The sequence below is a fragment of the Larus michahellis genome, chromosome 11 (assembly GCF_964199755.1).
Source record: "Larus michahellis chromosome 11, bLarMic1.1, whole genome shotgun sequence".
NCBI classification, from domain to species: domain Eukaryota; kingdom Metazoa; phylum Chordata; class Aves; order Charadriiformes; family Laridae; genus Larus; species Larus michahellis.
Window position 1 is genome coordinate 11905149 of NC_133906.1, and position 26851 is coordinate 11931999.

The 26851-nt window shown below is 49.9% G+C and overlaps 1 protein-coding gene across 2 annotated transcripts in view; it reads left to right on the forward strand.

Annotated features, from left to right (window-relative positions):
• Positions 1–1176: 1176 nt before the first annotated feature.
• Positions 1177–26851, forward strand: part of PPP2R2B (protein phosphatase 2 regulatory subunit Bbeta) — a 100057-nt gene continuing 74382 nt past the window's right edge. Inside the window, exons 1-4 of one of the 2 annotated variants that reach the window (XM_074604075.1) lie at positions 1177–1897; positions 2573–2689; positions 3198–3447; positions 3595–3672. In XM_074604075.1, coding sequence (XP_074460176.1) covers positions 3438–3447; positions 3595–3672 — 88 coding nt within the window. In that variant the 5' untranslated portion in view covers positions 1177–1897; positions 2573–2689; positions 3198–3437. Of the gene's footprint in view, positions 1898–2572; positions 2690–3197; positions 3448–3594; positions 3673–6580; positions 6788–26851 lie in introns of those variants that run through there. The other variant, XM_074604076.1, reaches the window with a different exon arrangement.

The following is a 26851-nucleotide window of genomic DNA, read 5'->3' on the forward strand; positions in this document are numbered from 1 at the left end:
AACCATCCAGGGACTGCGAGAAGTGGGTCTGTGTGAACATCATGAGGTTACAACCAGGCCAAGTGCAGGGTCCTGCCCCTGGGTCAAGGCAACCCCTGGTACCAGCACAGGCTGGGGATGGAGGGATGGAGAGCAGCCCTGCCGAAAAGGGCTTGGGGGTGTTGGTGGATGAGAAGCTCAACACGACCCAGCAACGTGCGCTGGCAGCCCAGAAACCCCCCACAGCCTGGGCTGCATCCCCAGCAGCGTGGGCAGCAGGGCGAGGGGGGGATTCTGCCCTTCTGCTCCACTCTGGGGAGACCCCCCTGCAGTGCTGCCTCCAGCTCTGGGGCACCAACAGCAGAAGGACACAGAGCTGTTGGAGCGGGGCCAGAGGAGGCCCCAGAGATGCTGGGAGGGCTGGAGCCCCTCTGCTGTGAGGACAGGCTGAGAGAGCTGGGGGGTTCAGCCTGGAGAAGAGAAGGCTCCGGGGAGACCTTGGAGCCCCTTCCAGTCCCTAAAGGGGCTCCAGGAAAGATGGGGAGGGACTCTGGATCAGGGAGGGGAGCCATAGGATGAGGGGGAATGGTTTTAAACTGAAAGAGAATTCCAGATGAGATATTGGGAAGAAATTGTTTGCTGTGAGGGCGGTGAGCCCCTGGCCCAGGTTGCCCAGAGAAGCTGTGGCTGCCCCATCCCTGGAGGGGTTCAAGGCCAGGTTGGACGGGGCTTGGAGCAACCTGGTGTGGTGGGAGGTGTCCCTGCCCAGGGCAGGGGCTGGCACTAGATGGGCTTTAAGGTCCCTTCCAACCCAAACCACTGCACGATTCTATGCTCTGAGCCCACCTTGGCGGTACATAACCGGAGCAGGACACACCGGGCTGTGCTGACCTTCAGGCACCCACCACGCGGGATGTCCCGGGCCGTGCACGCCCCCGCACCCCGCAGCCAGGCTCAGCACAGCCTGCTCGGAGCACCCACACAGCCCGGCACAGCTGCCCCGGGCCGCGGTCGGGGGAGGCGGCGCCGCTGCGGGTGGTGCCGGTCCGGGACCGGAGGCGCCGTGGCCCCCCATCTCCGGCCGCGCTCGCAGCCCGCCCGAGGGCCGGCCCGGCCGCTGCCTCTCCCCCGGGCCCGGGGCTCAGCGCGGCCGCTGCCGCCGCCTGTTCCGCCCGCCCCCAGCGCATGCGCGGCGCTGGGCCCTGAGGCGGCGGCGGCCGGTGTCGGTGTGCGGACCCGCGGTCAGAACTCGGCGGCGGGACAGGAGCGGCCCCGCGGGGAGCGTCCCGTGAGGGGCGAGCCGCCCGGAGCCGGGCTCAGCGGGAAGCCATTCCCGGCGAATGGAAACGTTGACGTTTCTCTGAAATAGTAACACCCGGTCCCTCCTCCGGGTAAAGAGGCCGCCGCGACGGCCCGGTGGTGCAGAGGCGGCTCCCCCGCACCGGGCCTGGGCCGCGCTCCGGGACCGGCCTCGCACCCTCCTGCTCGCAGCATCGTCAGCTGCTGTGAATAGTCAGGATCGTTTCTATCAGTAGAAATTTATTAAAATCTGGTTTACTAAACCCAAGCAGGACCGCACTAGGTGCTGCCTTCGCTCGTCATTTGGATTAAGCGGTGCGCGGAGCGTCTGTGGCAGCAGCAGCTCCGTAGTGCGGCCAGTGGATGATGGCTGAGCAGCCCTGCAAACAGCGCCAGAGGAGCCGCTTACAGGGCTCTTGAGAAAGTTGACTTAGAAATAATTCCTCTAAAACCTCGGTTTTGCCTTTCGTGAGGAAAAACCCTGCTCTGATGCTCAGAAGCTTTTCTTAAACAAGAACTGCACACAACATGGAATGGAGCCGGGCGAGTGGCCACGGTGGACGCGGTGCTGTCTCTCTGTCTGTCTGCCCATCCATGTCTGCTCCCACGAGCAGCCCAGGTACTGGACAATACAAAAATCCATGTTTTTAGAAACTTGTCAGCTGTCATCGGACTCCCAGACTAGGAGGAAGAATTTGAAGTCACGAATCCCTTTTCCTTTAAGGATTTATCTGAGTGGAATTGAGTAATAACACAGAAGGGCTTTCTAGAAAGGTTATCATGATGTTGCTCCTATCAGCCACCATGTTGTCTACTTGCTTTTGAAATAGCCTAGCAGAATTTATGAGACATTCAGGTTTATGCAATAATGTTACGACCTGTTTTCATAGGTGTCTTTTTTTTCGCATCTTCCTGTCATATTTTGTAGCTGTTCCCATTGTTTGCACCTCTCAAGTTATGAATCTCACTAAACTTAATATTCTTTCATAATCTTATCAAACTGTCTCACACCCTTGGATTCCAGATCTTTTCATACTCTTAAAACTCCAATTTTCCCCTGTATTTGGCTTGAATGATCCAATAAAGCTTTTTATATAACTTTTTTTTATGTATAACTTTTAATATATATGATATATATTGACCTGTATTCATATACAGAAACTTACCATGATATAAAAACCAGACAGAAATCTCACAAAGACATTTGGGTAGGCCAAGAGACAGTCCAGTTAGCTCAGTTTTATCTCCAGCCATACGTTATCTCCCAGTCCCATGTTTTCCTTTTCTTTTGCAGGGAAGTCACAAGTTTGAGTCTGCTGCAGCGCGACCCCCTGACTGGGTCCAGTATCCCACCTGCCGACTGCAAAACCCTCACATTTCCTGTGCTACGTTTCACCTGTGTGTAAAACAGGTAAGATGGTATTTCCTGTCCTCACGGCTCCATTGTGCTGCTTTCTTCGCGTTTGGAAATTGCTTTGAGATAAAATGTGTGTTAGGATAAAAGGAAGCAAGTTGTCCTTTGAGGCAGTGGATTTTCTGTGCTACAATGAAAACTGCATTACAGAAAGGGAAATTCTGCCGACCTGTCAAGAAAATGAGGAGCAGCAGTAGATAAAATCCTAATTTCTCTGAGAGTGGTTTAACACCGAGTATTGCTACAGCAGCAAGCGCAGTTGAGAGAGCTACAGCTTAATAATATGCCTTATAATAGAAGTGCCCGTAGCATTCTTTTAAAGAAACTACAGTGCACTTCTGATTCCACGCAAATGTTGATTATAATATGATGTACTGTAAAGCGGCTTCATTCTGCTTGGGTTCATTGCCAAGCAGTTCACAACTACACTGACCACAAATTGGGAAAAAAATTGTTGTGGTGGTAAGAGCAGTTCTCTTTTTCCGTTTCGCTCTCTCTCTAACAGTGCTGGAAATGATTGGGGGCATTAGTATTCTGATGAAGAGAGGCTGTGACAAAGACCGTGACTACAGGGCCTCCTGACTCTTCTGTGATGCTGCCAGTGATGTAGAGGGGACTGACTCCAATTGCACCGTTTTCGAAATAGCCCTACCATGGTACGGAGAAAATAAACAGACGGGCAATTCATAACACGGGCATGATGTTTCCAGTTTTGCAGTGTTAGCTTTGCACTTTGTAAGGAAGAATGATAACAGGTGAGCAAATATTTATCTTCATGCAGGGATTGCAGACACTTGTGTGCCAATTTGTATGTGGATGTGTGTGTGTTTGTTTACAAAAGGACAAGCTATATACAAATGTGATCGTATCTTATCTTCTTTCTGCACGTGTTTCCCTGGCAGGATTTGGAAACCTCATGCAGGATGTGCTCTGGTGCTTTAGTCAAGTAAAAGGAACTATAGATATTGGGGTGACAGAAGGTAAGTTGATTTTTCCTTTTGTTGCTGTGATCAAACAGAACTTGTTTGTCATGTACATCTTTGTCATGTACATCTTGCCTAATCGGCGTGCAGGGGGGTTGTTCGCATGTTGTTGGAAACTGCTGGAAGAGGGCTAAGTTACACTCTTTTTGTTTCTGCCTTCATTAAGGACTTATGCATTTGAAAGAGATGGGTCTCTAAAATTACGTATCGATCCAGAAAATTCATTTGAAGGCATTATGGCTTTGACTATAGTCTTTGAAATAGATTTCCTTTTGGTTTTCAGCTGTTATTTACAGAATTTTTCAGGGAATTATGAGACCGCCTCTCCCACTATAACATCCTTTGCTGGAATCAGTTGGATTCTGTTTCTGGGTAATATAACTTTGTGCTCATTTTTAAATCTGGAGTTAAAATAAATTGCAGTGCATACACTTCTACAGATATGTATCTATGTGGAAGGGATTCATGGAGGCAGGTGGGGGATTTAGGAGCGCAAGACATCCCCTTTCACACTCGGTAGTTTTCAGGGTGATTTGTGCTCCTCAATCACTTAGGCACGTCTCTCTCTGCAAGCACATCTGTTCGGCATTTAGCCAATATGTGGACTGCAAAACCATGAACAATTGAAAAGAAATAAATTTTATTCATTCAGTTCTGTTCCTGCTATGATTGTTGTGGTTTAAACTTCTTACTGGGCATTTTCCTACATTTTCTTAGTCTCATTTCACACTTCATCTTCCTTTCTCTTATTGCATTGCCCATTAATCCATTAATTTCTTTCCCTTTCCATTTCACATTTTATTCCTTATGTGTCCTTTATCCCTCCAGGATAACTGAAACCCTTATCACATCCCTCTTCTCTTAACCCTCCCAGCATAGGCAGTGGTTTTGTGCCGTAGAGAGGCCCAACAAACAGTGATGAAATCCCATCTTCCCATGTGCAGAGCAGGTTGGTTTGTGTTACTGCAGTGGCCTTTATATTTTAAGAGGTGGAATTTCTTCTAGCCCTCTTGAGCCTTGAGATCCGGAGTCTAGACCTACCGTGGCGTGGGAAGCTGCTTGGCGGTTGCTGCAGGGCACGTCACCAGGGAGGGTCATGCAGTGACTGCAGAGGTTCGGAGGGGACGGGTGGCCCTGCGAGGTTTGGGGCTGCCGTGCATGTGGGCTGCGGGCTTCAGCCTGGGGATCCAGGTATTCACGTCTGTGGTGCAGCAGCGTGACTCTGGAGATCGGGCCCCTCTTCTCACGATATGCACTGCCCGTGCAGAGCCTGAGCTGCCTGCTGAGAAAGGGAAAGTCATAAAGAAAGAGTAATACACTTTTTCTTCCCTTGTAGAAGGTGAATGGTTTCTCCAGAGCTGTTCTCAGCTGGCCTCCCAGCTCGAGAATACTAGTTCAACTAGCTGCTTGGAAATTCACATTCTTTTCCAGGTTTTGCTGTACGCTGTTATGAAAGTGGTAACTGAGCCGCTGTGATCATTAGAGAGATGTAATTGCAGTGTTCATGTCTGTGATGTGGTTTAATTATGCATACCGCGCCTAACTTCCCTCTGTAATTTCAACTGGAGATGACATTCATCACTTTCTCAAGTAAACGTGAATGTAGTTTCTGGGTGCAGTTAAACAGCGGTGTTTGCTTCAGAGACAGTCATTTGCATTTCCAGGCTAGTATATTAAATAATATCATTGTGTGAGTCATACATGAACGCATAAAGTGACCTCACATGAAGACTGCATTATAAAATACTGTCTCTTTATTTCCTATCTTGTTTTCTGGGATGGACCCGAGATATACAATAGTACTTAATCTTCAGCCTTCTCTTGTGTGATGCAATCAGAGCGAGACTCCTCTCTAAGCAGGGAGGCTTTGCAGTGCCTGCAGCCCACACCTGCATTTTCTTTTCCACATCCAGAGAGGGTATTTTGAATAAAGATATGAAAGTGAAATGAAAAGCTCCTCTCTTCACTGGCACAGATGCTTTGCATCTCTCCGGTACAAATGCAGTCGTGCTGTCATCTGCCAATGACGGCAAAATTAGCAAGACTGCAGCCAGATGATGAAACCAAACAGCAAAACGACCCAGCGCTCCACACGAGGCAACAACAGCAGGCAGGAATGGTGAGTGGTTTGTCCTAAACCAAAAACTTCTCTGTAGAGTAATTAATCAGCAGGAAAACAGGGAGTGTCAGCATCAGCAGCTTATCACGTTGTTTTCCTTCCGACCTGCCCTCTCGATGCTGAGATATTTCCCATTCTGTGGTATTTCCCATTCTGCGCACCTGAGCAGGCTGTTGCAGGGCCAGCCTGGAGTGCACTTGGCTGTGGGATTCCTGCCTGAAAGAGGGTTGCGGTTGAAAAAGCGTTAGAAATATTGATCTAGATCCGTTCCATTTAAACGCTGCAGGTTCAGCTGGGTTTTGGGGAGCCTGAGTTAAGGCGCTGCCTCAGAAGCCTCTATCGTCCAGCATCGTGTTTCCGCGCGGTGGTTCGGGTCGCCCTGGCGGTGAGTGCCTTTGGGCCGCTCCCCGCGGGCAGGGGCCGGGCGCGGGGCCGGTGCTGCGGGGCCAGCGCGGCTCCGCGGGACGCGGTCCCGGTGGGGACACGCCGACCCTGGGCCGGTGCGTCCCGCAGGGAGAGCGCGGGCTGTCCCGACACGGACCAGCTCCAGCCCGGCGGGGTCAGCGCTGCCCCCCCCCCCCCCCCCCCCGGCTCCCGGGGGCTGCGCGGGGCTGGGCGGGCTGAGTCAGCAACCGCGGCCGAGGCGGCGGGGCCGGGCCGAGCGCTCCCCGCCGCGCCGGGGCCGGTGCCGGCAGCATGGGGGCCGCTCCCCGCGCCGGGCAGCCCCCGCAGCCAGCCCCCGCCGCCTAGGCTGCCCGGGCACCGCGGGAGCCCTATGGGCTGAGGCGGCGGGGAGGTGGCGGGGGGCGCGGGATTTTTTTCTTTATTTTTTTTTAGTGGTTGATTTGTTAGCTCTGTATGGTTTTACACCCCCACCCCCACCCCTTTTTTTTTTTTAATTACCGTTTTGGAAAATGAAATGCTTCTCGCGCTACCTGCCGTACATCTTCCGGCCGCCCGGCGCCGTCCTCTCCTCCAGCTGCCATGCGGAAGGTACGCGGGCGGGGGGGCGGGCAGAGCCCCGCCGCTCTCCTCCAGCTGCCGTGCGGAAGGTGCGCGGGCGCGGGGCGGGGGGGGTGTGGACCCGGCGCGGCTGGTGGCGGCCGATGTTTGTTCCGGAGGAGGCTCAGGAGGACGAACGGCGGCTCCGTCTGGAGCCTGAGCGGAAAAAGACTGTGTTTATTGCTGTCGATGCTTCTTGGGGTACTGGTAACTGCACTAATTGCGCAAATGAGCAAGCGGTAGGACCCGCTTAAGGAAGACTTTCTGGTTGTGGTGCTGCGCGTTTTGCAGGTTTATGTAGTTTGTAAATGTGGCCTTTAATTCAGATGTATGTTCCCAAGAAAATGAAAAAATCATATCTATCACTGCCTGGGTTTGGTTACCTGTGCCCTTACTCCCATACAGTAAAGCCCGTTCTCAGGTTTCGGCAAAACAGCTCTGCAGCTCTTTGGGATAAACGAAATGTTTGAACTCGGCAGTGTTTGAACTTTTCTGGGCAGGAATGCGAAGTATCAGGTCCATGTTCCCTGAAACTCCAGTGGGACTTCTCCCATAGGGAGCGGTCGTTCATGCAGATCTATAATCCCGTGTGATACGACTGTGTGTGCGTACGCTGGGTGTGAACTGTCAGTTTGGTGAGTCATCTGCAGTCGTCCAAACAGCTCAGCTGGATCAAAATTTCCCACCACTGCTACTCCCCTATGGGGAACCGCAGCGATTTCCCATGTGCGCCCTAACCACAGTTGATTAATGAGGAAAAACACCCGTCCTGTCACCCGGCTTTCACAGGCTCGTTCATCTAATTTGAGTCTGTGTGCATACACTGAATTACCGACCTCATCCGTGAGCGATGGGAAAATCCAGACAAACAGTGCAGGGATGTATGGTTACGGCTGGTATTGAGGAGATTGTCTTTAGTCTCTGCCCACTGCGTGGGTCTAGCTAAAAAGCAGCATTGTGGGGATTCTTTGCCTCGGCTCCCGATGCCTTCACCAAGAATGTTGTAAGGCTGAAGATACAGAATGGAAGGGTCAAGCAGGAGGGACTGGGCAGTAGATGATGACGCTCCAGGCTAAATTATTCTATCTACTTAGGTTGCTATATTTTAGTCCAAGCAGACAGTATGGACTTTTTTATTATTATTATTTTCTGTGAAATTCTAAGCAGATAAAATAATCCACATAGATAACTCAGACTAGCTCTGGAGTTCTTTCTTTGAAGATTTCCCTGATGATCTCTTTTGTTTTCATTTTGACTTTGTCCAAAGGCATGTCTCCTTCAGATAATCTGAATAAGTAACTTTTGGGTTTTTCTGCTGGAATAAGTAATTAAATGGAGAAGCAGACCTTGCTGTTTTAGGGGAGGTCATATGAGTCTACTGAGAGGAAAAAAAAATTAATTCAAGAAAGAACGCACACTGGTGTGCTATATATTCTTCTCCCTTGCAAACAATGTATAAAAAATGAAACTTGAACAGAACTGTTTCTCAGACCTATTATCAGATGTGTATCATTAGCTCGGGGTGAAACTGAGATCTGGAGAGTTTAAATGACTCTGTTACAGCCTAAATCACTAGCAAACCAAGAAGAGAACCCAGGTAAGAGCCTGACTCCTGCCTCAGTCCTCTTGGAGGGGCTGAAAAGGCCACTGTAGCATACAGGAGCCCTCAGCATACTCTCTGGAGCAGGACCTAGTGCTCGTACCTCCGTGTTTTGAGTGAGGAAGTTGCAATTTGGTATCTCTGGTTCACTCTCGGGGGAGTGCAGACTCACAAATGAACACAACTATTCCTGGGGGGAGGATGTGATGCCTCAGGGCCGGGTTTGGTCAGAGGCTGCTCTGGTCGGTCTTTCAGCCAGACTTTACTCTGCAGACAGACAGAAGGCACCAGGCAGCAGAGCCTGTCAGAGAGAAAAGGCCCCTCTCCTCCCCTGGCCTGGCAGAGGTGTCCCTCGTACCCAGAGGAGAAACTCTGTCCTGCCCCTGCACCAACCCCTTCCAGACAAAGGTGTCCCTCCAGAGACCCCTCTGATCCCGGCTCCATCCAGACCCAGACCTGAAGTCCCGATGTATTTGATGGTACCTCACTGTCAGAATTCTCTTCCCTTCATCCCAGATTCTCAGAGCTGTAAATGAGAGATCTAGGTCAGCAAAGAACCTGGAACCGAGAACAAAGACTGTGCGCCAAGCTGTAATAAGCCTGAAATTCAAGTGCACTTGTTTATCTGCAGTACTGTGCAGAGGGGACAAAGGAGTGGTACCGTGCAGAAGGGACGGGAGCGGTACCATGCAGAGGGGACAAAGGAGCAGTACCGTGCAGCAGGGACAGGAGCGGTATGTGCAGATGTGACTCACGTTGGAGATCAACAAGTGGTGGGGCCATGGAAAGGTCTTCAGTTGCAGCTGCAGAAACAGAAAACAAAGGGCTGGCTGTACGGTTTCTGCAGGCTGTGGTCTGGGTCCGAGTCTCGTTAGTTAACATCTCGACTGCCTTTATTACGTGATCGGCGAGGCTGCACTCGCTGCCCTCCTGGCTGCGCGTCTGGCGCTTTTGCTGGAAACACTGTTTTTTCTGGGAGACGGTACTGTTGGTATTTCAGCGATTCCGATCTGTGCTTAGTGGGACTGCTGGCACAGCAGCCTGGGATTTCACACATTCCTGGTCAAAGCTGGAAGAAAACATGGGTAGATTTCTCAGTGGCATTTTGTACGGAATCAAAAAAACAGCATTGAAAAGCCCCGTGCGAGTCATCTGGTGGGACTGGCGATACTTATTGGTAGTATTGACATAGTACAGGGATTCTACAAGATCTTCATCCATGCCAGATTTGGTCTGGAATCGTACTCCTATCCAGCCTGTCTGTAGGCTCTTCTGATTTAGCAATAAATGAATTAATAAACTGACTTGAGATTTTTGAATGGGAGGACATATACAGGAGAAAACCATCATGCCATATTGCTTCTCCCAAGATTTAAGTGACAATAAGTGATTTTAAGTGATAATTAGCATGGAAGTTAGCATGGAAACATAGCGTCAGAGAGGTGATGGGTGACTGGAGGCCTGGTTAAGAGCTAGGGAGGGCTCTTAGTTCACCTTTCTGATTGCAGCAGGCTCTAATAAAGGGGATACTTAACAGGTTCTTCTCTCAGTCCTCAAAGGATGCCAAATTGTTGTCTTTGCTGGTAATCAGTTCTAGTGCTGAGCTGTCTTCATGGTTTGTGTTCATTTATCTCTAACAAAACTATCTGCAATTAAAATGATTATCACTCTCCACTATGTAGCCTGCAGAACTGCTCAGCATTGTCTTTATGGTGATGTCGTATTTAGTCTCATTCACTTAAGTTCCCTGTCTGAGCCTGGCCTGACAAATGAAGCTTTCTGAGGCTGTTACTACTCTTGTTGGGCTCTTATTTTCTCTTAATGTGGGATAGCCAGGAAGGGAACTGGTACTGTAACTAAGAAAATCATCCATCCTTAGTACAGAACGCGTTTTGTATATTTACTGTGTGGCAGCCTGCTGATCTGCTGGAGTCTGTATGACCTTTGGGCCAATGTGCTGTTACACTGAACAGCACAAACTGAATTTAAGTTATCTGTCCCATCCCCCCACCGTCCCCCACTGTGATGGGTTTTCTGTGCACAGCAGGGGAATTCTGGCTGAAGTTGTGAGTTTCTGTATCGCTGAAGACAGTTGGTCACAGCTGTGTTGCGTAACACCCTAGACCATGAAAAGTGAAGGTTTGGTCTTCCTCACCTGTACCCTCCTGAAAACTTTATTTTAAAGCCAAACTGTAGTCATTTTCCGTACTTTTTTTTTCCCTCTGGGGAGAATCTTCAATCCTTAGCACGCCTTTTAGTATTAACGTGTAGGTATAAGTACAAGGAATTCTCTCTGTTGTGGCTGGGTCGGCTCCGTGGGTACGTCCATCTGCTCCAGTTGCAGGCAGTTGGGGGAGCCATCCAGGTTTCCCGTTGAGAGTGGCGCTGAGCCCAGTGGTGGCGCGCAGGCTGGGCTGTGGGGGACACGCTGCGGGATGTCCAGGGGAGCCGGGCAGCCTCTGCACCCTCTCGGTGGCTGGGACACTCCTGCGTGCTTGGCAGGGCCACGGCAGGGCTGCAGGCTGTCCCCTTCCATGGGTTCCGCGGGCGCTGCACGCGTTCTGCCCTGGTGACACTGCCCTGGTGACACTGACCGCACCGTCCCTGCTGCAGCTGGCCGGGTGTCCCTGGGGAGCGGCACTGAGTGCAGACCAGCCGTATCGCTGAGCAGAGGGGAAGAAATGAAAAGGCAGTTTAATAAATAGATTTTAAAAAAGTCAGTGGGGTAAATATTATGTATTTGAAAATGAATGTTTCTTTCAAGGCCCATGAAGAATGGCTGGCACCCGTGCCCGGGGGCTCTGCCTGAGCCGCAGCTGCAGCAGCGCACAGGGCAGCGACTGTCCTCGGCGGGCACCAGCCCATGGAGCAGCCCCACTCCGCCCTGCCGCCGGGTACAGAAAGCCCTTGTCCTCGGTCTCTGCCATCCCCTGAGAGAGGGCAGAGCCTGTCGGAGTTATCCCGAGGGGATGCCAGCACCGACCCACGGCCGTCAGCCCGGTCCCCACGTGGTGCCCGCTGCCGCTGTGCCAGACGTGAGTCTGCAGGGAGCTCCATTGGCAGCCCCAAGCTCTCCCCCGCCAGCAGGTTAGGTCTATCCTGCGGGGGGTTGAAACAGAAAGTGTATGTACACTTGATCTTCAGAAATTACGCATACTTCCGAATTACAGGCTGCGCGTGCAGAGAGCAAGGGAGGGCACGGACTAATTCTGGTCTCTGCCGCTTGATAAGTCACAGCAGCTCCTCTGTCTTCTGTGAAGTTGCTCCTGTGTCACCCTGACCCTGGGGATGGCAGATTTGGCTCCGTGGCCTCTGTGGGCGGTGGGAGTCATGCCGAGGGCACAGCTGCACGTTAGGAGGCTGCTGCTGGATGCACTCGCAGTGTGGTGCCGTGGGAGGCTGGGGACGGGGCAAGTCCTCACGTCTCCTTGTAAACCTCCCTGTGCTGGAGCATCCCTGGGCTCTGCTCCTCCTTCAGATCTGGACAAACACACGCAAATAGCTTTTACAGATGGGTATCCCATGCTCTCTATGTGGTATCGGTATTTTGACAAAGCTGAGCTAGAAAAGGTCAAACAGCGTCTGCTTTGGTAAATGAGGCCTGGAGCTAACTTGGTTCATTTAATGTGATTACTTTAAGGAAGTTAATCTGTTGCTTTAGGAATACCTTTACCTTTAGTTTATTAATCCGAAGCGTTCAGATGTCCAGTGCCTGGTTTATAAATTTTTCAATGGCAAGGTAAGCAACAAGCACCACTCGGGTGCTGTTAGTGAAACTGACTTTTAGCTCAAAATTAAATACTGTTTTAGTGGGAAAATATACTAAATAATGAAACCTGTACTTAAATAGAGCGGTTATTTCCCAAATATCTTGATACTCACAAGATTCAGGGTCCTTGAAAGACCAAAATGTGACTTTCCTTTAAAATCAAGGATTTTGAAGGTATTATAATTCCCAGAGTATTTGTATGAATAGTTCTCTGGCTCCAAAAGGCTACCGAAGAGTGGAGCAATTCCTGTATTTAAGTATTCCCAAGGTAACAATCATTTTGTTCTCTCTGAAGCCTTTAGCAGTTCTCTGGTTTTCCACATTTCTCAGATTGTGCCTGGGCTTTGCGGTAGCATTTTTGGAGGTTCCAGCTGAGGTGACACGAAGGCTGGGATCTTTAGTCACTTACCTTTGAGCCGATTTTAAAGCTTAGCTCAAAGGTGCCCTTAAGCTAGAGCGTTAGCTTTTTAGGGGTCTTTAACATGAAAGCTCAGCCAGAGGCACCTTAAAACTAAGCTCTTTACCTTAGGGGCACCTCTAGGCTAAGCTTTTGGCCTTTGGAATATTTTTGATTGAGGCATGTAGAAAATAAAAATAATTATTTCCTCATATGCTCCAGACAGCAGATTCCTCTATGGGTGAGCACAGACAGTAGGTTCAGGTTTTACCTTTGTTGTACTTAGATCAGTGGAAGAGCCCAATTAACAAAGTGACGGAAAGTCTGCTTGGGAGCTGTTTAAAATGTCTCCTAAAGCTCCTGACGCAGAGTTGGGTGGTCGGTGGGACGGAGCAGCGCAGGGCCTGGCTGACCCCATCTCTGTGCGCTGCTTCGCAGAGCAAATGCTGCTCTGGGTGGGTGCTGGAGCGCTCTCAGGACGGCAGGACACACAGCCAGCGTGAGTGAACCTAAAATAGACAATTTTCTGTCCGTTCTTTTTTGAAGACTAATAACTTTGTTATTCTGATGACCCTTACACTTACCATCAGCCTATCAGTTTTGTCCCTGCTGTGTCGCCCACAAGTGGGTTTATTTTTCTGGTGAGTCATTCCTCTGGCTTCGACCCGAATTAATCAGGCACCAGCAGTTGGGAGCTTCACTAAAGTCCCGAATTACCCTGGAGTAAAACCCACACAAATTAAATTTGAAGCAACGTTAATACTGCAGAATGGTATGTGCGTTAGAGGTACAGTAACATTGTGTAAGTATGCAAATATGGTTTGGTGTAACTAATAGTCTATAATTACATGAAGAGAGGGCATTAGTTTAAGGCTGATGGAGAAGAACACTGAGTTAAGATTGAGCTTTCTACAGTAATTGCATTTCCTGATTTAGCTGTTCTTTAATTTCTGTCCGAATGCCATACCAACCCTTGCTTTTTAGTGAAGAACATCAGACTTGCTGTAATCTCGGTTCTTATGTCTATCAGAACTTGTGCAGGAATCCAACCACTTGGTCTGTTCTTAACAGTAAATGAGGCTAATTTTTTGCAGCCATGAAGAAATGGATTGTTGATAGGGGGAAAAAGAGGCAAATTAAATTCCCTGTCCAAAATACTAGGCATAACGTCCCAATGAAGCAGGGCATGTGAAAACTGTTTCTCCTCCCAATGAGCTTAAGCCCTTGTTTCTGCTCCGTCCCTTCTATCTGTTCGTTGCTCTTTACTCGGAGGAGGGTCCCAGCTCAGCCCCGCTCCTCCTGCGGTGCTAGCGCTCAGGGGGGATGGTGGCGGCCAGGGAGCTGGGAGAGCCTGGACACAGCTCTGGGCTTCCTTGGTACGGGAAACAGGGAACTCTGTCCCGAGCAGGTACGACAGGGGCTCCAAAAGCAGGCGTGCCGCTCATGACACAGCTCGATGCCCGGCTCCACAGCTGTCAGATTCAGGCCCTGGCATTTGCACTCAGGTGGTGCAGACGGGGTGGTTTTCTGTATTAGGGGTGATGGGTGCACCTGCATTTTTCTTGTAGTAACTCAGGAGCTGGAAGTAGCTTGCCTTGGCTGCACTAATTGCATTTCCTTTGCGTTTTTTCTTACTCTGTCCATTTCAAGGCCTTTTAGGAAAAAATAATGTTTTCATTATTAATATATACACTTACAGGGGTTTATTTTGCTCTCTACTAGCTTAAGGAGTTTGTAAAAGAAGGCAGTGGCTGTTTCAGCTGTCACAGAGCTTTCTTCTTGCTATTACACTCTTTCAGTATAGTTGTTTGCCACAGAATACAGTAGCGGTAAAATCCATGGTTTTTGTCCGGATGGCGATGCTCTTGGGGCACTTTAAGGTGGGAAAAAGTGCACAAGCCACTTTGAAAGATGTTATTGTTTCGTTAAGAACTCAGTTTGAAGTCTCTCTCTTTAATGATATGCTAAATTTTGTCTTTTAAGGCTCAGAAAGTCAAAGATGAGAGAGAAAACTCGCTCTGGATGATTCCCCTGTGCGTTGTTATTTGATCACAGGCTCCAGCTGCTGGTGTCCCCAGGATGGGTGACCCAACGCTGGGCTCCGGGAAGCCGCAGCCCTTTCCCTATGGCTGAGATTCCTCCCCGCGCCTTCTCCCTGTCACCTGAAGTGGCGAGCGCTGCCCAGGCAGGAGGGGACCCGGCCCGGGCTGCGGGCGCAGGGGTGATGCAGGGGATGGGTGCCCGACAAGGGGCTGCGGTGGTGGGAGGTGGTGGGGAGAGGGCCAGGGGAAGGAGCCCCGAGGGGGGGGGGTCATGCTCCGGCTGCTGCCGTCGTCCCTCAGCCTCTCCCCGCGCTCCAGTCCCACCAACGCACAGTGGTATGGGCCCAGCCTCCGCCGCCGGAGCTCACTGCTCCCTGTCCTGCCTGCACTGGGGTCCCAGCCGGGAGCTTGCTTCCCTGCGGTAGCCAGTAAAAACGAGGACAGAGGCCTAAGCTGCACGTGATGCTTTCATCAGTTGGGGGTGGAATTTTTTTTATTCTAGTCAGTGGCATTTCTAAACCTCTTAATGCAACATAAAAGTGCTTTGTAAATGAACATTTATATATTGAGGCCATCAGCCCTCACGTGATCTTACACTACTGTAAGTTTACAGCCATAAATGACATGAGTATGCTGATGTAGTGTTTTGGTTTTTTTTTTAAAAAAAAAAAGCATAGTAGCTCCTAGGCTCAGACAAGGCCTGAGTTGGAGATCAGCTTTTATTATTACGGAAGTGTATGTATTTGCACTTATTTCCCAGGCTAAAACATGACCCCATTTGTATTCTCTCAAAGCTATTGGGTAGAGAGTGGGATTGAATTTGGTTTTAAATTCTCATGGGCATGACACTGAGCTGCTATTTGATAAGAATTAATCGTATCCTCCTGGGACCTTTCTGAGCTATCCGCATAAAGACAGTTGGAGGTTGTTCAGGGTTTGCCTTTGGTTCCCCCTGGCTGTGGGCAGTCCCATGGGACTTGAGTCGAGGCCCCGGGATTGTCTTTGACCAGACTTTGGTGGTTATCGATGTGGAATAAGGGTGCTGTGTGCTGGCTCATGGGGCTGTGCAACTCCGGTGAAGTGAGCTGGAACCAGTCCTTTTACGTTTTGCTTTTTAGCAGCACCCTCTCCATGCGGGAAGGCCAAGGATGGGAAAATCCCTGACCACGGAGTTCATTATAGTAAGTGGGAGTGGACACTGAGCAGGAGACGATTCTGCTGAGTTTGGAGTTTTTAAAGTTTTAATTAAAATGCAGTTGAAACAGTGGATCTAGATTGGCCCTGACAGGCAAGGCTGTATTAGAGTTGCATGCCGTTTACTTAAACAGCTCGTTAGGGGCGTTGCATACGATTTCTTCTGAAGCTTTGTTTCTAGGCTTTGAAGATGCGTATTTTCTCTAAAAAAAAAAAAAAAAGAAAAAGAAAAAAAGATTAAAAAAAGGGCTATTACTTGTTTGCTGAAGACAAACTATTCATGGTTTTCCCCACGAGCTGATATCACTTATCTGACGGAGACCTCCTGTCCCCGAGCCGCAATGTCGGGCACCGCCGGGCGGGGGCTGCTGCCCCGTCCCCCGCGGGGCCGGCACCGGGCGGCCGCGCTGCCGACGGCGGCCGGGCGGGGGCGGTGCAGGCGCGGGGGGCGGTGGCGGCCTCGGCCGGAGGGGACCCCCGTGCAGGGACCACCCCCCGCAGTGCAGGGACCCCTCCCGCGCAGAGACACCCCCCCCCCGCGCAGGGTCCCCGCCGCCCTCCGCGTCCCGCGGGAGGCGGCAGCGGCGCGTCGCGGGGTGCCCTGGGCGGTGTCGGGGGCACCGGCCGCTCCGGCTCCTTCCGCGGGGACCCTGCGCCCCGCCGCCCACCTGCGGGAGGTGCTCGGTGGGGTCCAGCCTTTGCTGGCGGCTTCCAAGCGGCCGGGCCGCCGCCGCCCCCCGCTGCCCCAGCGGCGGGCTGAGGCAGGGGCTCCCGGCAGAGCGCGGCGGCGGCTCTCGCTCTTGGGGGGACACCCGTAAACCTGGCTGCGGTCCGGGTCTCGGCTGCCTGGGAACGGGTTGGACCGGCGGGCTGGGGCAGGAGGCGCCGTCCCGGGAGGGGTCGGGTGTGTGGCACTGCTCAATGCCCATCCCGGGAGGGGACGATGGGTGTGCGGCACTCCTGGGTGCCCGTCCCGGGAGGGGACGGGTGTGTGGCATCCTCCGTCCCGGCTCGGTGCTGGCCTGGCTGCGCCCTGGGGCTGGGATGGGGCTGGGGACCACACTCCGGCCTTGCGCTGGGAGCTCACATCCCTCTGCGTCACTTCACCCCTGAATGACCACAGGCAGATGAAACAGCTTTCTTCTTTAACAACAAAAAATGGTGCTGAGGGTTTTTTTTATCAGAAATACTTTTAATTGTGGATGTTCCATGCTATCATCAGAGGACTTTGAGAATGTTTTTTCTCCTCCCGCCCCCATTGGCGTTGGGAGGTTGCTCCCCATTCCGCTCTTGTGCCGATCAGCAATCCCAGCGCGACCGTCGGTCTCCAGGCTGCCTAGTGCTTGGGCTTCCTGCAATTCTGCATGTCACAGTAGCTCCAACAAAAGAAAGAGACGAATTAAGAGCATATTTCCAAGGCTCTAGAGATATTTCCGTTATGTGACTGCATTTCACTCTCTACAGATGGGTTCAGCTGTAGCTTCCCAGTGTTCCCGTGTCGTCTATATTTAGTTAGTGCTTAAATCAGCACAAAGGTGCCTTCTGTCATGCCTCCCACTCTGAAGAGACCTGATTGAGGTTGCAGGGTTGCACAGCTAGAAACGCTTTGGAGTGGGAGAGAGGGAGAGCAGCTGGCTGGGAAGCAGAGCTGCAGAGCAGATCTCACGTTCTGTGGCTGGCTCGAAATGGAGCTATTTTAAGCACTTTTGGGGAAAGGCAAGCTGGTGAGTATGGTCAGAGTGACCTGCCTGTGAGAAAAACCAGGGCAGTTGCCTGTCTCTGTGCTCCCCAGCACGGGCAGCTTTGCCCGCTTGTCGGTGGCATTGTTGCATCCCTTCTCCCGCCCGTGGCCAGGCCACGTGTCTCCCCCAGCACCCCGGGCTGTGCTCGGCACAAACCACAGGCGCAGCGCCGTGGCTGTCAGCAGGCCTAGAGGCACAAATAGCTGCTGCCCGGGGCTGCAGAGCAGATGGGACGTACCCCGCCTGCAGCTTCCTGATTTTTGCGTGCTCTCTGCACTGAACCCACCCAGGAATGTCACAAACTACCGCGCTGGTAGAGGGCACGAAGGGCCACAAGTCCACCTGTGTTGACTCAATGAAAACATTCACAAAAGTGATAGTCTGAGGTTTAACCTTTCTCTTCTCTGCAGGCAGCTTTGCTAAAACAAGGTCACCAAAAAAGCTTGAGAAATCCCTTAAATGTTTTGATATTGTGGTGAAGCGGGCAGGTGTAATTGCTATACACAAGACGCTATTCTTACCGCAAAAGCCTTGTATTACACCAGCGACTATTTGACAGCAACCCAACAAATTGGTTTTGATTCTATACTCTAAATAATTTTCTAATGTGGATTATAAAAGAAAAGCAGGCTGTCATAGGCTGATCTTGATATATTTGGGAAATAAATGCACTATCAGCTTTGTAAAGCCATATGGTGGATTTATTCACAATCAGCAGTTCCTTTCAAATGCAAGTTCATGGCATTTAGTAATACACTTTCCAGTATACAGCTCAGCACTCTTTTTTTTCTTTTTCCTTTTCCAGCGTATGATTTGAGAGCGGTCAGCTGGCTGCGGTTCTAGGCCACCCCTTGTCTGGGCAACGCGTGTTCAGCAATATAATTAATCACTTACATTAGTGAGTTCTTACAAACTCCCGTATACTTCATCATCAGTTTTTCTCCCTGCACAGATTCATTTCCAGTGCTGCTGGCTGCTTTTTTTCCCTTTCTGTGCAGTGTGGAAGAGGTTTGTAGGGATATTGGTCACCTCGTAGAGCGGACACATAAAATAAACCCAGAATAAATCATTCAGTTCTTGCCTGTAAAAACACCTTTAACAGTCTCTCTTTTCTGCACTTGAGGTCACCTCTTGCTCGGGGACCAACGGGCTGCTGGCTCTGGGGCTGTGAAATCAGGAGGACCTTGGTGCTCTGGGGGCTTTAGGAGCCTGGTTTAAACACCTGCACTATCTACTGAAGAAGGATTTATTGCAGTGGGTATTCCTAGGGATTTCGTCCCTCAGTCTGGGCTGGATCAGATTGCAGACAGCTCTAAATCTGGGGATGTTTGTGTCACCTTCCCACCCTGGCGGCTGTCAGTGTGTGGATCCCTGGGACGGGAGCGGTGGCCGTGCCAGGATGGGCACAGTCCTCGCGTGGGCTGGGCAGGGTCTCACCGCGAGGAGGAAGAGTGTCCTCCAGACGTGGGAAGGAGCTGGCTGAGGAGCGTGTTGTTCAAAGAGAGATGTCCGTGTTCGTCCAGGCAGAGCTCGCCGTACAAATGGCCTCAAGTTGCACCAGGGGAGGTTTAGATTTGATATTAGGAAAAATTTCTACACCAAAAGGGTTATCAAGCATTGGAACAGGCTGCCCAGGGAAGTGGTAGAATCACCATCCCTGGAGGTGTTTAAAAACCAGGCAGACGTGGTGCTGAGGGACATTGGGGTAGTGATGGTTTTTGTCAGTGTTAGGGTGATGGTTGGACTCGATGATCTTAAATGTCCCCTCCAACTTAGGCAATTCGATGATTCTGTACATTTTTCTTTCACCGGACGCTCCTTCTCAGAGCTGTGGGGTATCCGTGCACACACACATCCATGCAAATGGGCAGACTCACCTGTGCGGGCCCTGTCGATACAAGAGTGCATGCTGGTGTTATTTCTCTTTAATCCGGTTTCTTAGTAACCTGCCTGAAGTGGAAATTTCAGAGGAAAACCACTGCATTCAAAAGCAGGAGCTGATGAAAAGTCTTCCTTTTTATTTTTGCCTTGATTCTGCCTTTTAATTCAACCTTTCTCAACCGAAATGAAAGAGTAAGCAACTAGCTAGCAGATGGCAACAAACCCACCACACTAACCCATGAAGAAGAACCGTCAAGGTGCATTTTCTGACCTACCACCACATGGTTAGATGTTATTCTGTTGAAAGAGGCTAATTGACTTGGCTGTTTAACCTGATAGCGGTTTAGGCTTCTCTCCATCCGCACTGTTAATCTGAGGTTTTAGGCGACAGAATAATTGCAGAAGAAAACAAGTAATCCAATTGATTAAAAACAGGAGCAGCCTAAGAGCAAGAGGCAAAAGTGTTTGTTGCTTGGGGAGACAAGAGGCCGTTGTGTTCCCTGTGCCGTTCTTGTCCGTAGTGTCCCCGTGGGCACAGGCACCACTGCGGGCCATTGCTCCCCATGCCCGGGGCAGCCCCTGTCCCCAGGACGGGGCCCTGGGGATGCTCCCGGGGGGAGGGGGGTACCGGCCCAGGGTGTCTGTGGGTGCCGCAGGTTGCAGGGGAAGAGGGACAAGAGTCACCGAGAAATGCTCATTTTCAAGAGAGATGCAGGACGGTGGTGACGATTCCCGGTGTGCGAGCAGGTCTGGACCCGCGGGTGCCTGGTGCGGAACAAGGAGCGAGGCTTGGCCCTGCGCGGGACAGGGCAGGGGCTGCCCGCACCCACTGCCTGCCCCGAGGGTCCCCTACCCTCCCCGTCCTCCTCTCGCCGGGGAGGCACACGGCTCCCCATCCTCTTCTGGGGGTGCTGTATGCGAAACGTGAGCACACACCACTGCACGGCAAACACATCGCCTGCAGAGGAGTCCATTTACGATCCCCTGCTGCTCGGGCTGCCCTCAAATCTTCATCTTCTGTTTGTGCTGACTTTGTAATTTTTCAAGGGTGGTTGTCCTTGAGAGGAAAGGCATTGCAGGTTTGCTGTGCTTGACATCACTCTCCATGTTGTCTAAACGTAAAAGCCATAAAATTCACTCTGATGCAATTTCACATGTGCAAGACTGGGAAGACCACGGAGAATGTTTTTGATAGAATGTCATGGCCATATTTTTCTGACACAGATTATTTGAGGGCGGGAGTGAGGGGAACATTGCTGTTAATCCCTTGACATTTTGTTCCCATAAATTTGGGACTTGGGGAAAATGGAGCACTGCAACCTCTTTGCCGTAATCTGTTGGCAGAAGCTATGTACGACGGTGTGTGGATAAAACAGACTCTGCAGTCAGCAGGGTTGTAACTGACTCTCTCTGGTCGGATGTGGCACGTTGGAGTGGAAGGGCTGGGGGAGATGAAGCTAAGGGAGATGAAGCTGAGGAGATGATGTGGGAATTGCTTGGGAGGAGCCGGTGGAGACCAAGGGCTGCGGGTGCTGATGTCTGCGGCTCCTCTGGGGAGCACGTCGCTGACCCCGAGATGTCCTTCGGCAGCAGCAGGGGGGTGTGTGGCTTCGGACTAGGTGGAGCGGGTTCTAATACATATGAACTCAGTATGATCACGTGAAATATACCTTTTTTTAATTAGCACAATTACTTGTTTTAAGTGAGTAATCGCAATGAGACTGCATACAAGTTGGCATCCGATTTTGCATATATATTGCATGAAGAATGGGGTGTTCAGCGTTTCATGCCTCAGTACCACGCCGAGTGTCCAGAGAACTGACGGATTGACGATGCTCATGCTAATGAATGAATTGCTCTCCATGCGCGAATGTTTCTTCCTTTAAATGTGCAGAAATCCTTCAAAAACATGACAAGAATGAAATCAGTTTTGTTTATTAAATTGGATTAAAGCAACTGGATTCCCATATGGACAGGCGCAATTGGATTTAATGCTAATTTGCATATTGTTACAGTCTCATCTTGATGGGGATAGTTGTCTGTTTTAGGAAGTAATTTTTTTTTTAAAGGACAATAAAATCTTAATGATCACATCATGTTTCAATGTACACTTTTATACATAGTGTAATACTGACCTCATTGCTTATATTGTTATTCTCTGTAATTGAGGAAAAGGCCTTGGCAAGGGCAGGAAGGTGTGTGAGCACGTGTTTGTGTTCCCTGCGGCCCGTGTGCTGGGCTGGGCTGCTGCTCCACTCGCGATTTGGTCGGGGCTATTAGATTTCCTTCCCTCAGGCATTTTATAATCTGTTTAACATAACACAGTCATTTGTCTTGTTTGCTGACTACTTAACAGATGGATTTGTGGTTTTCGTAATTACTATATGAACGTTAATAAGACGTGATATCTTTTATTAATTAACAGTTTTCCAGGTTTGTTTTTCCAAATGACATGAGGTAGATTATGTGTAAATATTAGTGACATACAAATATTAGTTTTACAATGTTAGCATTTTGAGAAGTTGTGCAAACTTTAAGGCTCCCCATGGTGTCTTTTTTTTCCCCTCCCCTAAGCTATACTTCATAATTATTCTCCGGTAGCACAACTGGTTTTGTTTTGTTAAAGGTTGATCTCTCCTTAGTGTAAGGAGAGCATAGACCTGAGCCGTTCTCTACATTTATCCTGCCTGTGTGGTGTTCTTCCATCCCATTTATATCCTTGTGTGACACTCACATCCCATCCTTCCTCCTGGAGATTTCCAAAAGTGGAAATCAGTGTAAATGAGGGCAAAAACTGCGTCCACAGGAGAGAAAACTTCTCCCCCCACTGGGATGCAGCCGCTCGGGGAGCTATTATTGCGCAAGGGCTGAAGAGAAGAATGGAACAACGCGCTCTTGTCCTGGGAAACAGCAGGCGGCTGGCAGTGCAGGACAGGGCACCGCAGGGTTCATGGTCACCGGTGACACCTCGGTCACCCGTGATGGGACTCCAAAAATGGGGTGGTTATTTTTGTTTTTGATGGAGAAGCTGCTTCTGTTTCCCAGGCGGGGAAGAGCCGGGTGCCGGGGCTGGCACAGGGATGGGGACCCCGCCAGTGCCGGCACTGCCTTCCCCGGCTGCCGTTTGTGTCGGGGCACCTGGGGCTCCTGTGGAAGAGGAGGAGGCTTCACCCCAGGAGCAATTGGGCGGATCTGAATGCTGAATTTCAGGCGTTGATGGAGAATGGATGAAGTGGGAGTGCCGTGGAGAGAAGGGCTGTACCGAGGGCAGTGCCGCCACGGGGCTGGAGCTGCAGCCGCTCCCTGTTTTGTGGCTCTGAGTCATGGAGAAGAAGCATCACCGATGGAATGTAGAACCATGGGCACATAAGAAATGTTGAACAGAAAAAGAATAACAGTCTCTGGCCCTCCATTAACCCTTAGGTGCTTTGAAGTCGAACATGATTTAAGCTGAAAGGTTGCTTTTTAAAGGGCTTCATTTTATAGGATGATATAGTATAACATACCATCTCACCGTGTCATAAAATGACGGTACGCAAACACCGTCCCTGCGGCTGCTCCGCCATGCCCGTGGGAAGGGTGGCTGTGCCATACCAATGAGGCAGGGGAATCGGAGCGTTTTGTGGTGACTTCTTGTGATTTTTCCCACACCAAAATGGTTTAGTGCTTAAAATACGTTCTACGTTAACCAAAGCGTGCATGAAGCTGCGCTGGCTTTCCAGCACTCGGCTGAATTTCAGACTTAGTTTATCGAATGCGTTGCCAACAGACTGCATCCTTCTGCCAAGGCAGCTGGGGGAGAATCACAGTTATCAGCGGTCAGGCTCTTCGCCTGCGTTGGTGTCGCCTTGTGAAGTATCACTAAAAATTTACAGACTCCTATGGATGTTGAAGCAGTTGGCAAATAGATCACTACTTACAGGCTCTCTTGGTTGTCCAGCTTTCAGTATTGCAGCCAACAGCTGCTTTATTTTGCCTTACTCAGTTTTGTGTTATCCACCAGCCTGGTTTTGAGACCCCATCCATCCTTCTGACGGTTGCGAAACTCCGTCTAATCCTGATACAGGTCAAGATTGCTCCTCTGACACACATGCTGTTTCCTTTTCTTTGGGGAATTAATCCTGTCTGACTGATTAGCCTTTGTGCTTTCCATTTTACAAGGATGGCCAAGCTGCATCTGGGTGTTCTCCTCTCTTCTGCTGCTGGATGACATTTCAGGAAAGCAGAATGATTTTTATAAAGTAATAATCCCAGCACCAAGTTCACAATGCTGTAAAACTTACTGTGCTTGTGTTACAAGATGTGTGCAGCCCTAGTTAAATTTACACCATGATTTCATTACTTTTTGATGTAGTCCATGTTCAAATTAAATGAAGGCAGTGGAGTAATTGCCGTTTAGGATATACAATTCAAAATGACCTAGATGTGGCGGTTTCTCATGTTGGCCTACATCCTTTCAAATAAAATCCACCATTAAGGCCATACAAGATTTTGCATATTTAATGCTAATTTAACAGAAAGAAATGCTAAATAGTAATTCTCACAAAAGATATCTTGTCCCAGGATAGGTGGGGAAGCGTCTGAGTGCTCAGTATAAATACATGACATGACAAACTTAGGTTTTTTCTGCACTCAAGCTGATCCCGGTTTCTCCTTTTGTTTCTTCTTCTGATCATGCAGCTGATGGATAATCAGTTTACAGACTATTGGTCATTTGATAGCTTTCCAGGTTTTTTGGTTCTGTTTTTTTTTTTTTTTATAATTATTATTAATATTGTGGTTTGTGATTGTCATCTCTGCTCTGTGGAATTGTTATTTGTCTCTGGCTTGACGACTGAAATTTTTTAAGCAGGAGAGTGATGAATGAGAAGTGGTTTTTGGAAGCCGGTTGGCACACGCATCCGTGCCAGCGCAGCCAGTCCCTCTGCACGGGACATTCCATGAGCAGCGGACGAGAAGGGGTCACACGGCTGAGGCGTGCGGTCGGTTGAAGATGAGCAGATGACCTTCAGTATAATTTTGCAATATCTGTTCCACTCTAATGCACACACGAGCTCACATCTTCCCTTCCTATATGGTCATCTAACCTAATATAAAACATTTTGGGAGCTGTATCTCTGTACGAAACAGTGGAATTAACATGGTGATTTTCTTCACCAACTGAAAATAAATCAACAGGGAAATACAAGAAACAAAATATTGCCTTTATTTTTCCATTCTGTGCTCGCTAGGTTTAGTTATTCAGCCTTAGACTTCCTATAATGGTTATCTCCTGAACAATATGCAGCATCATCTTGCATCCTCTTTATCCCTTGTATCACATTTCACCACAGCAGACTGTAAGCACTTTGGGGCAAGGAGACAGTATTTATGTATTCCACGGTGCCGCGTACATGGGCTAGGTGCTCTATCTATAGTGCCCCAAGTCCCCAGGGGACCTTCGGCGCTGGTGTCCCATGATGGTGCTTCACACCTGGATTCCCAACCAGTGCCAGTCAGGTTTTGGCTTTCCCGTTGTGTGCGGTGGGGTTTGTTCCTCCAGTTAAAAACCAAACCCAAGGCACCAAACAAAACCCCAACACCGACAGACGACCTCATTTGCAGCACTGCTCAGAGTGGCTGTTTTCAAGCAAAAACTTACTCCTTAGCATAGACTGTGCTGAACTGGCTCAGATGCACTGATGCTGTAACATGTGGCCTTAATCTGCAGAAACGGCAAATCCTATTTACTCTGTAAGTATTTAAGCTAATTATATCTCTGATGTGAAGAACATGTGACAAACCGTTCAGACTGTATCCTTTAAAGGACATTGAAGTCTCGGACCCTCATGAAATATTCTGTGCCTCGTTACATGTTTGGGGTGTCGTATGTGTTCTGCGGTGTATTTAGCAATAATATAATTCAGTAATGATATAGAGAAAGTGAGTATGTTACGGCTAGACTGTCCACAGAGTAAAGGAAGGAAAGCCCCCACCAGCCCCCCTGGGAAGGACGATGGCGCCTGTGTGCCGCCCAGCAGCTGGGGCAGCAGCGGGTCAGTAGCCGCGGCGCGGGGGCCGCCGGCCACACTGGGCTTGGGGCACGTTGCTGCCTCTGTGGTGCCCATGAGTCCCACGGGAGCCCCGAGAAGCCACAGCGCTGGTGGTGGGGTTACTGCTGTGCTCAGCGGCATCGCTGCTCTCGGGAGAACGCAGGGCGATGGACTGCAGAAAAATAAGTCATCTTGCTGAGGAGCAGCCAGTAGATAGTCCAGGTCTACTGCTTAAGAGACACAGAAATCAGACTCTTCTAATTGCAGTGCAGTCCATGGTTATTTCTCCCTGATTTGTCACGTCGCCTTTGCAATCCCCAAGATCATATATGTAAGAAAATAATACAAGTTCTGCTTGTATTATTATGCTTGTATTATTTTCTTATATGTAAGAGACTAATACAAGTTCTGCTATATATAAAAGTACCAGTAAACAGTTTATCCAAAGTACATGATGAGATAATACAAAAGAAATACCTGAAAACATGGTTGAGAAAAGTTATTTCTCATCTGATATCTATATATCACAATCTGAACTTGTGGGAAGAGTTCCTAGTGATTATTAGCCCTGATAATTGCAATGGTTGTCAGTTATCACTGCTCTCAGAAGAGCAAATTGTGAAACCTAGATGATTTAGCACAACAATGTTTCTCCTTCCAAGTGTTAGAAGAAGATGCTGAGGTTTGATGACATGGAGGTGCTGGGCCTCGTTGGGCGCGTCAAGAGCTCTGGGCTGCCACGACCTTTCCGTACTCCAGGAGCAGCACGTGCACAGGCACACTTACACGGGCAAAATCTGACACTACCTGAGCAAAACCTGTGTCGTTTTGCACTGAAAAAAGGTGTCCCACTCGCTCAGTTGCAGCTATTTGGGTATGTACTCAGGGAGAGCAAGGTTTTGTCTCAAGAAAACGGGCAAGAAGCACTGGCAATGGGCACTGGATGGGGCTGCTCAAAAAAAGGGCAAAAGCAGTAAATAGGCAAAGGGAGATGGTTTTCAGACCCTGGCATAAAATGCTTAGTTGGGAAAGAGTCAAAATGAAGCGAGGCCTGCCAAAATGCCCCAGAAGCTGGTCAGTCTAATTGCAGATACGAGAGAAAGCGCTTGGGGAGCAGCGATTCCCTGAGCTGGGCGGGTGCGTGGCAGTGCTTGTTACTGGTGTGCTGTTAATTATGTACAGCTTGTACCAGTACCAGTACCAGCGCGTAGCGGGGGTGAAGGCCAAGTAGATCAATTTATCATACGACCTTTGGGAGGCAGAAATCTTCGCCTACTTTGCATTCGATGAACTGATTCTTCCCTTTTCTGCCCTGAGGTCCTGACCCTTGTTCTCTGTTGCTCGTGAAGGAGGGGGCTGCAGCTCATCCTCGGCGTCTGACCTGACTGCACAGTTTTC